At 40.1% G+C, this 14,510-nt stretch overlaps 1 protein-coding gene across 2 annotated transcripts; it reads left to right on the plus strand.

Moving 5' to 3' along the window:
- Positions 1–7,513: 7,513 nt before the first annotated feature.
- On the plus strand, positions 7,514–14,204 carry RNF7 (ring finger protein 7). Of its 2 annotated transcripts, none has more exons than XM_005147033.4 (3): positions 7,514–7,706; positions 11,031–11,078; positions 12,565–14,204. In XM_005147033.4, the coding sequence occupies exons 1-3, from the start codon at positions 7,529–7,531 to the stop codon at positions 12,681–12,683; spliced, it is 345 nt and encodes a 114-aa protein (XP_005147090.1). In that variant the 5' UTR covers positions 7,514–7,528; the 3' UTR covers positions 12,684–14,204. The 2 variants fall into 2 exon arrangements, with proteins under 2 accessions (XP_005147090.1, XP_005147092.1); XM_005147035.3 differs by having other exon boundaries at positions 7,514–7,699; positions 12,565–12,621.
- Positions 14,205–14,510: the final 306 nt, after the last annotated feature.

Here is a 14,510-nt window from a genome sequence, read left to right on the forward strand (position 1 = left end):
ATAATATCATGTAAGAATGAAACACTGGGTAATGAAACAATAGAAATGATGCTAGACACTGGGTCAGATGTGACTATTATTCCCATTGCATCTTGGCCAAAGGCTTGGCCACTGCAAAGTACATCCATACTTGTCAGTGGAATAGGGGGTGAATCTAAAACACTACAAAGTGTCGAATTTGTGTGTTTCAAGGATGCAGTAGATGACAACCAAGCTTGGGTACGACCATATGTCATGCATACTCCCCTATGGATCTTAGGGAGGGATGTTATGGCACAATGGGGAGTAACCTTAAGAACGCAGGATTTTTAGTAGTGGCTACTGAGGAACGGAGGCCACCCATGTTAAAGATCCAATGGCAATCAGATTCTCCTGTTTGGGTGCCTCAGTGGCCTTTAACAGATGAAAAACTCGAAGCTATTGAAGAACTGGTGGAAGAACAATTAAAATTAGGACATATAAAGCCCTCTGTTAGTGAATGGAATACCCCTATATTTGTCATAAAGAAAAAATCTGGAAAATGGAGATTGCTCCATGATCTCAGAGCCGTGAATGCTAGAATGAAACCTATGGGGGCGTTACAACCTCACCAGTGGCTTTACCAAAAGAATGGCATCTTTTAATTATTGATTTAAAGGATTGTTTTTTTTCTATACTGCTGCATCCCTCAGACACAGAAAGATTTGCTTTTAGTGTTCCACAGAAAAATGTATCTCGACCCTCACGGAGATATGAGTGGGTTGTTTTACCACAGGGTATGCGCAATTCTCCTACCATGTGTCAATGGTATGTTGATTTAGCTCTCCAAAAGTGGAGAGAAAAATATTCAAAACCCATTGTATATCACTATATGGATGATATTTTAATTGCCACTCCTGAAAGCCTGTCAGAACAAGCAGAGACAGACTTTAAGGAAACATTACAACAATTTGGGTTATATATAGCGCCTGAAAAGATACAGAGACGAAATCCATGGTTGTACCTTGGAATGATGGTAACAGAAACAAGAGTAAGGCAGGGAAAATTAAAATTGCAGTCAGAAATCAATACAGTTAACGATGTTCAAAAACTTGTGGGAGATATCCAATGGATACGTACCTGGTGCGGAATCACTAATGAGGATCTTGAACCGTTATTTGAACTTCTTAAGGATTCCGTAGATCCCTTAGAACCACGTCATCTTACAAATAAGGCACATGACTCTCTTAAAGTAATTGAGACAAAAATTGAGCAACAACAGGTTTATAGATATGACCCTGAATATCCAGTTATGGTTTTGGTTTATGGATCACAGCAATACAGATCTGCTATTATAGCGCAACAAATTGAAAAACACTTAGCGATCCTAGAATGGGTTTTCCCATCGTATCAGCCTTCTGCATCTGTTACCACGCTCCAGGATTATATTGGGTCCCTATTGTTAAAAGCCAAAGAACGTGTCAGGTTGGTGTTTGGTGTTGATCCTTCTGTATTTGTACTACCTTGGAAAACTACTGATTTAATCCAAGAATGGTCATTATGTTCTATGACCTTTGCTCTTGCAGTTAATGGGGTACAATTGTCAACACATTATCCCTCTCATCCGCTGTTTCAAACAACCTCTATTATAATGAGAGGGCCTATTGTGAAACAAAAACCTATATCAAATGCACTTACTGTATTCACTGATGCCAGTGGACGTACTGGGAAATATGGCTTCGCATGGCAAGACAATCAAAATTGGAAACTAAAGATATGGACTGACACAGGAAAATCAGTGCAAATCTTAGAACTACAAGCCATTGTTGAAACCTTAAATTGGTTTTCCTCACAAGCCTTAAATATTGTATCTGATTCAGCATATGCAGTCAGTGTAGTCAATCGTATTGACTGTGCAAAAATAGGTAAAATTGGAACATTGGAAATTGAAGAATTGGTAATTCGCCTAAAGGGTATAATTCAAGAACGTAAGGAGCCCATCTGGTGCTGCCACATGCGAAGTCATACCAACTTACCTGGTATCTTTTCCCAGGGTAATGCTGTAATTGACCGAGCGGTTGCAGGACCAGTCGTGCTACGGAACTTTGAAGCGGCTCGTCAGTCACATGAGTTTTTTCATCAATCCTCAAGAGGTCTACAGCAGGAATTTGGACTATCTAGGTCTCAGGCTCGAAATATTGTCGCAGCCTGCCCTGATTGCGCCCGTATTGCTCCATTACAACAACATGGAGTTAACCCGCGAGGCTTAGGCCCAAGAAAAGTATGGCAGACTGATGTTACAGAATACCCCCCTTTTGGTCGACTGAAATATTTACATGTCTCAGTTGATACTCATAGTCATGCAGTATGGGCCTCAGCACTAACTACAACAGCCTTTAAAGCAGTGAAACAACACTGGTTACAGGCTTTTGCTGTCCTAGGGGTTCCTGAAATGATAAAGACAGACAATGCGCCAAGTTATGTAGGACACTGGAGTGAACAATTTCTAAAGCAATGGGGTGTTAAACATGTTACAGGCATACCTTACAATACTACTGGCCAGGGCATTGTCGAAAGACGACATCAGGATATTAAACGCTTGCTTGGCGCTTTGAAAAAAGAGGGGGAGATAACCCTCTCGCCACACGATATGTTAGCTAAAGCATGTTATGTTTTAAATTGGAAAAATCCTGTTTCAACCAATGATAAGCAAACTGTTATTCCGATACATTTGCACTATACTTCACAAAATTCTGTTTTAAAAATGCCTGTCCGTACTTGGGACCCTAAAAAAGGGGCCTGGGGAACAGAAAAAGAAACTTTATTCACCTGGGGACGGGGATATGCTTGTGTCTCTACAGGTGATGACCCACCTCGATGGGTCCCAGCTAAATGGGTAAAACCGTGGCTGGAAAAGAAGGGAGATTCTGAGGAAACGAGAGGACAGCAGACGGTGTCTTAATAAACTATTTGTGGAATCTAGCTAGGGAACTTTTGGAAGAAAAACGAAATGAAGATATTAGGTCTGGCAGCACCTGTGGTTCTGATGGAACAGGGAAGTATGATGTCACATAACATGGATCATCGGCAAAACATGTGGGTAACATGGGTTAATGAGATAGGGCAGGATTCCTTTTGTTTATCTATAGCAACCCCATCTGATCCATTTCGAACATGTTTGATTGGAGTCCCTCTGGTATCTCACAAGACCTTTATAGATATGGCTGACCACTTCTTCCAACACAGGCTGGCCACCTGTGTTGGAACGAGTGTGCATTTTAGTCAGTATAAAAGCCCAAGCCTCACGTGATGTGAGGGAGGCAGAGCCTCTGTGGGGACGCCCGCTAAGGCTGAGCCTGCCACCTTGCACTGCGATGATGCTTCTTGGAGCTGGTTTCTTAATAGTCTTTACAAGGTCCTTGTGCCACGTCCTGTATGTGGGACTGTGCAGTGGGAGCAATGATTGTCCGGATTTTGTGTTTCAAATATTGTAGTTCTGTGGAGAGTGTATGTGGGATCCCATATATGCATATATGTGTGTTTGTGTGTGTGTGATGAGGGCAGACAGTGTTCTGTATATTTTTTGTTGTCAGGTTCATGTAAAAAGTTTTAACAGGTAGCAGTTCAACATTTTGGGCAAGAAAGGGTCAATGCATAAGTGCAGCAGGTATTTATGGTTGAACCTAAAAAAAAAAAAAAAAAAAAAAAAGGGGGGGGAGTGTAATGATGGAGCAAACTCCTTGACTGTTAACACTGTACAGTTTACTTCTGCAGCTGCTTTACATCCTTCACAATCTTTCTGATCATTCTGAATCTATTCACAAGAAATTGTTTGAACTTAAAGAAAATACTGTAGAAACAAATCCTATAGACTCTTGGTTAAAGTCGTTAGGAATAAGTAGTTGGTTAAGGAGTTTAATCATGATGTTTAGTGGACCAATAATGATTATGTTGTTAATTTTGTTTTTTGGACCTTGTTTGTTACAATGTACTATGCAACGCATGCAGCAGATGACGAACGCCTTATTTGAAAAAAGAGGGGGAGATGTTGGGGGTCGAGCATGGGCGCTTTAACAGGCTTGCAGCAAGCTGTGAGAAAGTGAACCTCTGACCCCAGGCTGGAAGAGGAAGCGTCAAGGTCAGCAAAACAGGAGCGCAATAACAAGATGCCAGAAGCATGATGTAACGCTAAGCTGAAGCGAAGGTGTGAAACCAATCAGGAGAGGCAAAGTGGAGCGTGTACCTCTCGCGGGCAAAGTGAAGCAGCCAATCAAGTAATGCGTGATTGCGTGTAAGACAGTATATTAAGAGCAGCCTTGTAATCAATAAACGGAGCATTTTGTGAACCTACATCGTATCGGTGTTTTCTCCCCTCCACCTGGCCGCGGCACAAGGGGAAGATGCATCTTTATATTCATCTGAAATGGGACTAAGAGTATGAAAACTATTATGGTAACTATGTAAGTTGGGTGTCAAACACTTGCATCTTTGCATGAATACTATTTGACATGGAGACAACTGGAATCCAGAATCAATCCTTGGTAATGTACACTACATCCTTACTGTGAAATTATTGCAGAAAGATAACTGATTATAAATTGCATAATATAAAACAATATTCCAAATGTGGACACCTGCTATTATGCTTGGTCCCCATTTACAGTTGTCAAAACAAGTTATTTTTTTTCCCATTCTATAGCACACAAGTGGCTGAGCAGCAACAATTCCAGCTGAACAATAATTTGATGGCCTGAAAGGAACTTGGTTCAAGTGCCAATATTTAAACACTCAATTTGGAACATTTTCAGGAAAGTCTGTATGAGACAAGCAAGTGCAGGCTTCCCCTGCCCTATCTGAAATAATGAGGTTTTATTTATAGTTAAATCCAGTGACAAAGTACGTAGGGAAAACTCACTGAATGAGCCTCATATTTTGTGCCACTTTCCCATGTGTGGTCTCCTTAATGTCGTGTGTGTTAGTGAATAGATGAACTCCAGAGAACCAGGACAGTTTATCTCTGAAAGGACTTATTTTTTTTTTTTCTCACAGGTCTTTAGGCGATAAAATAGCTAAGAAAATAATTACTAGTTGGGGATCTATTTTCTACTTTTTTTCTTTTTTTTTTTTTTCTCCTAGAGTTAAAGGAACATGTATCATAATTGCTTTACAACTTCCACTGCTTATCTAAGTACTGGCATTGCACAGTGAAAATGTAAGCTTTATTTTCAGAAGTAGACAAGACGGAGCAAAGGTATACCAAATCAAAAGTTACCTCCTTTCTAGTTTGAAAAAATTAGTTTTCAAAACATTTCTTTCATCCTAATGCTGAAAACGGTGTTTCATGTTGGCAACCTCTCTTCTATTAAAGGATATCCCAGTATTTTGGAGTAAATTTAGAGCTGTGTCTCATTTGAACTGAAATGCTTGGTAAAAGGACTGGTTATGGCTGATGGCTTCTTACACAAGGAGAAGAGGCTAAAGGAAGGGATCATAACTGTTTTAATGACTATGTTTGATATTTTACTGACTTTTTTTTTCTATCCATAGGCATCTAACGCAGTTCTGTATACCTGAGCCAATTGTTTTGCTGCTTCTCCTCCAGCTGTGCAGGAAAAATTGCCTTATAGCATCATGAAGTAGGAAATGGTTACAGGTTAAAACTAGCATTGTCAAAATATTGAAGTCATGTGGCTCTCAGTTGCATTTGCAAATTGCATAGTAAATGCATGTTTTTTTGGCAGCACCCAAACATGATTATGATCTGTGTCACAATTTGCTCTTATGAGCTCTTAGAATTGGAGCATTGCATCCAGTTTCCATCTAATCCTTTTTGAGAAAAATTAGAGGTGACAAGACAAACTGTAAATTAAAGGGAAAAGAGTGACTACAGCAGGGAGACAATGATAATTAAAGTGATTTAACTATCTTTATATTTTATTACCAAAGGCCAGATTTTTGTGACCATGGTGCACAACATGTAAGCCATTGCTGAATCGTATGGCTTACTCTGTTAGCAGTCTTAAGAGACATGGAGAATTTGATTTCTAGGAGGATATGGTCATCCTCTCTGTCCGCTTAATGAAGGCAGTGCAGTCCATTCAGGTGAAGGTGTGATTCCCAACTGGAGAAACTTGCACTATAACTGCTTATGATACTCTTTGTGTGCAGAGAACATCCTTCATGAGGAATGTCAGTTTAGCACCTGCAATACACATGTGGTTGTAGCCATTTGGCTTTGCCAACTGATACTCCAAGTTCAGCCCAGCCATCAAAACCAATGTGGACATAGACTTCAGCAGTGTGGTAAGAAACTTGATAAGTTGCAATGGACTGGGGTGGAGTATGCATGCACGTGCTATCCAGGGCTATAGAAGACTTCTGCTTTTAGCATCTCGCTTTGTGGATAAGCTAAGGTGAACTAGTTCTGTTCCATGCATGTCTGTAATGACTTGCTGTTGATCCTTCCTGTTGAAGGAGTATGATAGTTACACTTTAGGGTGTATCTCCATAGGAATGTTTGAAACTACATGCAAAAATAAGCACTGCATATGTTTCTAAAGCTGCCAAGATAAAGATACATTGGGTGCAGTCAGATACTGTGAATGCAGTTGATCTATTTGGCAACATGACTGACAGGAGATCTTCAGTGTGGATTAAGTTGAGAAAAGAAGAGGCTGTTTCTAACGTTAGTACTTACAACTTCCATTGATTTATCTTATCTTTAAATAGAACTTTGTAAATTTTAATTTGTACATGAGTAACATTATTCAACACTTTTATCTTAAAGTAGTCTTAAAGAGACAAGGCACTGTATTAGAAAAGTAAATTTTGTGTACTTTCATTCAGTAAAGATTAAAAAGAAATGCAAGTTTCTATTGTCTTAAAATAATGATGTATGTTGTTTAGCTTTGTTCTTATCCAGACTTTGAAGCTCTGCTTTTTAAGATGTATATAGTTGTATAAATATTTTTTAACATAATCAGCCACTTTAAAGTTCCCTTTCTGGTTTTTAGTTCTCTAGCACTTCACAATTCTCATCTATTTTCTGCTGATTTTTCTTTTTCTGTCCAATTTACAAATTCAAGCTGATACATTGGCAAGTATATTCAGACCCTCCTACTTTGACATCATAAAGTACACATACTTAACTGACTACTTCCATGAAGGATTACTGCTCTCTAGCAAGGCTTAACTTTCAGCTACTAGAGACTGTAGACTGAGAATTTGGAATACTGAGATAGCTGTAGCATTTTCACAAGAGGGATTCAGGAGGAATTTTCATACTGTGTCTCTTATAATGTGGATGAAAGTTATAATCTTCAGCATTGCATTTTTAGGCCTCCTTTAGCCTAAACCTGTATTTTCTAGACCCGAGGGTGGTCACCTCCCCTCACCGTGCAGCGCCCCCTTCAGCGGCGCAGCGCCTGCCCATGCAGCCTCACTGTTACCGCCGCCGGCCTATAGGCGGGGCGGGGGCAGTTGGCAGCGCCTGCGGCGCCCGCTGCCGCCGCGAGGTGGCACTGCAGGCCCGCGCTGGCGGCCCCCAGCGCCGCGTCCCCGCCCCTCCGCCATGGCCGATGTGGAGGACGGGGACGAGCCGGGCGGCCCCCTCTCGCACCCGGGTTCGGCGGGCTCCAAGGCGGGCGGTCCCGACAAGATGTTCTCTCTGAAGAAGTGGAACGCGGTGGCCATGTGGAGCTGGGATGTGGAGTGCGACACCTGCGCCATTTGCCGGGTGCAGGTCATGGGTAAGCGCCAGCCTACAGGCTCCGGCAGCAATGGCGGCCGTCCCCGCTGCGGTGCAGGGGTCGCCCATTCGGTGGGGCAGAGGCTGTACTGCCGCCCTACGCTGCTCCCCCCTCATCTTTGGCGGAGGAGACAAATACGGGTTCCAGAAGAAGGGGGCGGTTCCGCCGCGCCTCGTTCCTCCTCCGCGCCCTCGCCTAAAGGAGGGCGCTGCGGCCATCGGCACCCAGTGGCGGTCTCCTCGGGGGCTTGCCCACAGTGCCTGAGGGTGTCACACGCGGGTGCGGGCCCGGGCCCGTGCGGTCACCTCAGGCAGCATGCAGTTGCCGGGGGAGCGTCTCCTCGAGTCCCGTCCCCTGACGGCCGCGGGCATCCCTCCCCGCGTCACTCTCCTGCCGGGGGAGGCCGGAGCGCCCGCTGGGCTTCTGCCCGGGGCCTGTCAGCCTGAGGAGCGGCACTCGGGGAGTGTGTGCCAGGCCCGGAGGCGGGCTGCTGGCCTCCCGCCCCGCCCTGTGCAGGAGCGCCTGCAGTGTGGAGGCCGTTTCCTGCATGTTGGCAAGCTCCTCCAGCGCTAAGTTACAGCCGAGCTGACCAGAGTGCTAGATGTGTGGTGCTGCTGGTGGTGGGTGGCTGTTAAAGCAGTTGTGGATGTAGATACAAATTAACTTCCAAAATCTGTTAATCCAGGCTCTCTATCGCTTCTGCCCATGCCTCCTAATTACTAGTGCAGTTTAACACATGTGAATGCACCAGAAAATCTGTTGAAAAGGGGTTAGTTACCTGGTTTTGAAATCTGGAGAATCTCTTTGAGAGCAGCTTTATTGTTCACTGGCATTACTGTTTCCTGACATCTTTTACGAATATGATATTTATCTTGGATCTTTGTATAATTTTTGAATTCTTACTCTATTGTGTCTCTAATCCAATTTTTACTATTGTCCCAAGTTGTCGTGGACATAACTGTCCTCTCACTTGGGCCTGCTACAGTCTGACAGAAAAAATGACCCAGGATTCCCTCTAGCAGCTTGCTTTTGTAGGTCCAGGAGCCATGATACTGCAAATCCAGCCAGGCTTAACAGAATTGAGACACAATATGTAATGTTGTCATTTCTCATACATGCTTTACTGAGAGCATTCTTTGGAATGGAAAAAGCAGAAAGGTGTGATAGGAAAAAAAAAAAAAGCCCAGACTGAAGTGGTGGGAGATTCCTGTCTTGCATAAGCATGTTTTGGAGATTGTCTGCTTTTATATGGTGAACAAAAACCCAGAGACCACCCTGGAAATAGGAAATTGGCTTCATCTACCATATAAACCATAATGTTCTGTTCTAGCCAACCTATTACAGGGCACTATAAAAAAAGTCTTAAATGAACAAAATCTTGCCCAGAGCTTTTATAAAAGTATAAAATAAAAAAGTGTGCTTATAATTTTTCGTATCTAAGCCATGGGAGTACTTTTCATCTGAAACTAGCAGAAAAATCTGGTAACCATTTTTCTGAGAACAAACCACACTGGTAGAACATGAAACTTGATTATTACTGACTTCAGTTTAGCAATTTCACATTGACCCCGCTAGACCCAGTCTGGCTCCTGTAGAGCCACTGCATCTGCAGGAGCCTTAGGTTGGAGGCAGTGCCAGATTTCAGCTGGCACTTGGTTGAAAGTTAGTTTGATTTTTGCGAGTGAGGGAAGTGTTAGCTGGCTTAATTTTCTGCTGTTTTAACTTGAACCAGTGTGGTCTTAAGGGAAAGAAGCAATAATGCAGGTGTTAGCTGGGAAGGGCTGGGTTACAGCAGTACTGACTTAGCTTTGCTTAACCCTTCAGACTGACATCCCTGTGGTTATGATGCAGGAGTGGTTATGATGCAAGCTTACCTTGGTGTGGTGGATAGTGATTTCTGTCCTTAGCTACCTGTACTGCTTCTCTGTCTGAAACTGCAAATATAGGGCTGAGATAGAAAAGCTGCTGTTATAGTGGCTACTGGTCTGCCACAGCTTGCTGCCTTGCACATTGAAGTGACCCTGCAGTTTGCTTCGATGTACTATGATACAAGTTGAATGAATTTGAATGAATCTAAGCCAGCAGCGTGGCCCTTAAATGACACAGAAAAAAACCTGATGGGAACAGGCATCAGAAACCTTTATTTCCTGTCTTACTTTTATCTCACTGAGGAAAGGGCAACTGTTTCGGAGTTTCTGTCCTCTTTGTTCTTTATTACCTGCCAAAATGAGGGGTATCTGGGCAGACAACCTAAAATAGACATACTGACTGTATGTGGCAGAGAAAGCAAAAATATTCAAATCTAAATTCCTGTAGCATATCTTGTTCCTGTCATGTAGGAAAATATAGTCTGACTAATGACATGTAGGCCAGGTCCAATCTGTGGGACACTTGTTTATCATCTTTTCTTTGGAGGAGATGAAGATACGTTTACTCTCATAATAGTTGAACACTTTCTGTTGTGTGTGGTATGTGCACATAAGTCTGTGGCCACCAGTGTCAGGGCAAAGGAGAAACAAAAGCATTTTTCCACTGGATGTTTGTGGCACAGTACTAAGCCTGGAAGTTGTCACTTATGTATCTTACTGAATCCTGAACCTGCCATCCAGTCCTATAGGCATGGACTGGAATGCATAAAGATGATAAATATTTTTTTAATTACATACTGTTTGATGTTCATCTGTTTATTTATGATTCTGTGATTTATATTATTAAATTGACCAGTATGTTTGCATGTGTATGTGACTCTTGTGAAAATCGTGTGCAGGTACTTACTAAGGAAACCCACTATATGAAAAGCAGGAGGAGGTGGGGGTTATGGTTAGAGATGTACAGCCAAAAAGAAAAAAAATAAAAATTTGTGAATGATTTCCTTAAAAGGAGATGCTGACATCTGGAAAACAAAGTCCCGTAATTAGGGTTTGGCTTTGTGCTTGCTCTCGTCTTAATATGCCTGAGTGCCTTGGCACAGATCTGCTGCTTGTTATATCTACAAAATGGAGAAGGGTTTTTTTTTCTTTGTTTGTTTGTTTTTTTGTTTGTTTTCCGAGCAAAAGTTATGAACATACTAAAGTCATGGAAAATGAACAGAACTTGTTGGACAGTTTATAGTCCTTCTGATCTCTCTCAGACATGTATTTCTTTGTCATATGTCCTGTTTTAAAATTTAAGGGGCTATTTAATGTTAAAGGGCTGAACTAGGCATCAGACTTGGGATTTTTATCTTTGTAAATTGGTTTTAGAGTTTTTATTTTCCTGTGACAAACCTATTCTTAAGATGGAATCCTGAGAATCAAATTGAGTCTTGTTCTTGTTTACTTTTAGATGCCTGTCTTAGATGTCAAGCTGAAAACAAACAAGAAGATTGTGTTGGTATGTAGTGATTTCATTCGCTTGTTTTTCAATTGAAGCTTCTCTCAGTAGGGAGCATTTTAAAGTTTGAAGGGAATACTGATTTTATTAATGCTCTAAAGTAAATGTGTTTCATTCTACATTGTCATCTTTTTACACTAGTAATACTTTATACTTTATTTTTGAGCACTAATAAAATTAGTTTTCATGTCAGGCATGCAGTAGAACAAAACTTCAAGTTTGCAGTCAACACATACACAACTGAGAAGTTTAAGTTTCTGTCACCCTGAGCATAGCTGAGCATAGTTGAGATCATAATGTACACTTTTGAAGTGGTTAGGAACAGGCTACTTTTTTTTTTCTGATATGCATGCCAGAAGACACAATGGTAATACCAATAAAAATCCTCTGTTCTGAAATTAAGTATGTCGGGGTTAGAGGGTTAGAAAGTGGTATTTTTCGCAGTCTTAATTCAGACATAGTGGAGACAATTGCTTGTTTGTTCATTCTTCATTTCGAAAAAGCGGAATCACTTGAGTTTTCTGTAATGCTCTTTAATCATAAACATACTTTCACTTGCATACCAATATTTGCAAAAGTGAATCTTCATTGTGATATATTTTAATCTGAAATAGTTAAAATTGTCTCAGTTTGCTTTAAATCTTAAAGTCAACTTTTAAACCAGTGGTTAAGCTTTCCTTATTCTTTCTGTTTTGAAGTATATTCTCTCAAACTTAATCCACTGTTGGTTTTGATGATTATTTTAATGAGAACAGGGATTTGCTGTTCCATGTATCTTAGTTGGCTTGCTGAGTGTCCTATTTAAGATAGCCAGAGAGGAAATCAGAGAGGAAAACAAACCCAGAACATAATTTACAACACTCATTTGAGTAGTACCCTTGTATTGTAATAAGAAGAATGTGAACTAATAAGGTGAAACCAAAGTAACTAATACTGTTCAGGAGTAGATGGACACTTTTTGTTGTGTTGAAAGAGTTGCAGCCTATGAATAATGTCTGGTTTAAGATCCTATTTTGAGGCTGTATATTGTATGAAGTGTGCTTCCTTGTTGTCATACATTTAAGTTTAAACACAGCATTTCAGGTCAGAATTTGGTGATATGGTCTTTTGTGATAGTAGTGCCTTGGCTATAGTTTGGTACTGGGGAAGATACCGTGAAGAAGTTGGGTATTTGCACTTAATTCCTGGGCAGAACTGATAAATGTGTTTATACATTCACAAAACTGTGTCACTTTGTACAAGAAAGTGAGAAGATATGCATTTCTTTGTTGGTAACTGGAAATAAGTAAAAGGATTGAAGATAGAGAACTGACTAGTGTCCTAATGACCATAATAGTCCAGTCTCAGTGAGTAAATCAGTGATGACCCATTTTGTCTCTATAGCTTGCATTGGTTATAAACATCTGAGAATGATAGTTTAGACCTTGCAGTAGGTGTTAATTGGACAGCTGAGTGTGACTGGAACGTGTTCTTTCTTCTTTTTCAGTGGTTTGGGGAGAATGCAATCATTCCTTCCACAATTGCTGCATGTCCCTGTGGGTGAAACAGAATAATCGCTGTCCCCTCTGCCAGCAGGACTGGGTAGTCCAGAGAATAGGCAAATAAAACCACTGGAAGTTGGTGGGTTTTTTCCTGTCGAACTTGTTGAAACAGTGTATGTCTGACACCTTACACTCCTCCAGAAGAATGGAAGATGTCAATGATGGGAAGATTTATTTAGTTTTATCTGCTAGAGGATAGGTGTGGCTTTGTTGTATGCTGTTTGCTGTAGGAGGAGGGAAAAACCAAGAGACACTGCGTTAAGAAATGTATCTGTTAGGATTTGAGTGTTAACTGTATCAGAGCATAGAAGTGTGGTAGTGCAGATTATACCCTAAATACAGTTTATTTTATGTTTTTGTTTAGGTAAATGAATTAACTTACATGGGCAACCTTACCTGTAACTCTGAAACACTGCATAATTTACTGTCAGGATCAAAAAACTCTTCTGAGTAATAGTGTGTACGAAAACAGTCAGTGAGGTTTTTTTAGGAAGTATTCTGGGATTTAATCTAAATAGTGTGTAAAGCATTTGCTGTATGCTTTTTCTATCACACTATACTAAGCATTTCTAATTTAGCTTTTCTTTATGACTTCAGAAAATTTTGTTTTCTTCTATCTCTGTCTGTTGCTGTATTGTAGTCTATACATGATTTCCTCAAACCATAGCATTAAAATTTAACTCTGTTCATAATTCTTTAATTTATATTTCTGTTGAAGACAGTTGAGACGTATATTTAATCCAGAGACTTTTGGTACAAAGACACGTATTTGATATCAGTTGTCTGGGGGCATAAACAATCCTGCTGGTTAGATGACTAATATAGAAAGCCAACAAAACTAGTAATTTAATAATCCCAAGGAAAGCAGGTACTTATTAAATCTAGGGAAAAATGTTTAATTATTTTTCGTGAAAATTCAGTTAATAGAAATTTATCATCATTTTATTGGTTACAGTGTTTTGGAAGTGGGAGAAAGCATTATGCCATTTTTGTAGAAATTCTCAATATAGCATTTTTTATATATATATGAATCATGTTTTTTTTCTTACAAATATTTAAGTGCTTGCCTCTGACTTTGTCTTTTCCCTCAATATCTGAAGTAATTACTATTAATCTGACCATATGATGTGGGATTATTTTTTTAAAATATATATAATGGGTTGAATTATTGCTTTAAATCTGTAACAAATTCAGGCTTATTAAAATGGATAATAAACCTGGGTGAAATTGAAAAAATATTATATGCATATCTTTTTTACTTGAAAGTTATCATCTTAAATGTTTAATGCATCTCTCAGCAGATGTATTTCTGTCTAGTTCTGTTTATTTAAAGAGGTTTATCTTCTCTGTATAAAGTAGTTCCAATGTCAATCTCTGTGTCATCAAGCATACATGTAAAGTCTACTGTGGTTTTGTTTAATACTTGTAATCTTGGTTTTAAAATATTTTGACTTTTTTAAATATAACTTTTGTTTCATTACAAACTGAGATCATTGTCACTGTTACAGTGTATGACATTGGTTGTTATTATCCCAGATGCTGTCTGTCTTAAAATTGAAAACAACTATAAAGTAGGTTAACACTAGTAATGAAGTGCCTTTAGTATTTGTGTAAAATAATTCTTCCTAAAATGACCGAGAAAAAATCTGATGGGATATGGGAATAGGTTTTATCTGTCAAACTATATCTATTTACCACCTATTTTCTGTGCCAGAATCGTCCCAGGCTCAATCTTCTAACCTCTATTAATTCCGTCTAGTCCCATCAGAGGGCTTTTTTCTTCATTTTGCTTTGCTTTGTAGGTGAATATGGAAAGTACCAGAGTAACTTTCAGTCTGCTCTCTGTTCACATTATGTGCAAGACAAGAGCAGCAAATAATCATAGAAGAGC

Source organism: Melopsittacus undulatus, chromosome 6 (assembly GCF_012275295.1).
Source record: "Melopsittacus undulatus isolate bMelUnd1 chromosome 6, bMelUnd1.mat.Z, whole genome shotgun sequence".
In the NCBI taxonomy this organism is placed as follows: domain Eukaryota; kingdom Metazoa; phylum Chordata; class Aves; order Psittaciformes; family Psittaculidae; genus Melopsittacus; species Melopsittacus undulatus.

Excerpts from the sequence above, each read along its gene's own strand:
- RNF7 (XM_005147033.4), top strand. The coding sequence starts at position 7,529 with ATGGCCGATGTGGAGGACGGGGACGAGCCGGGCGGCCCCCTCTCGCAC. Across the intron at positions 7,707-11,030 it reads TTGCCGGGTGCAGGTCATGG|ATGCCTGTCTTAGATGTCAA; the intron begins GTAAGCGCCAGC and ends GTTTACTTTTAG. Across the intron at positions 11,079-12,564 it reads CAAACAAGAAGATTGTGTTG|TGGTTTGGGGAGAATGCAAT; the intron begins GTATGTAGTGAT and ends CTTCTTTTTCAG.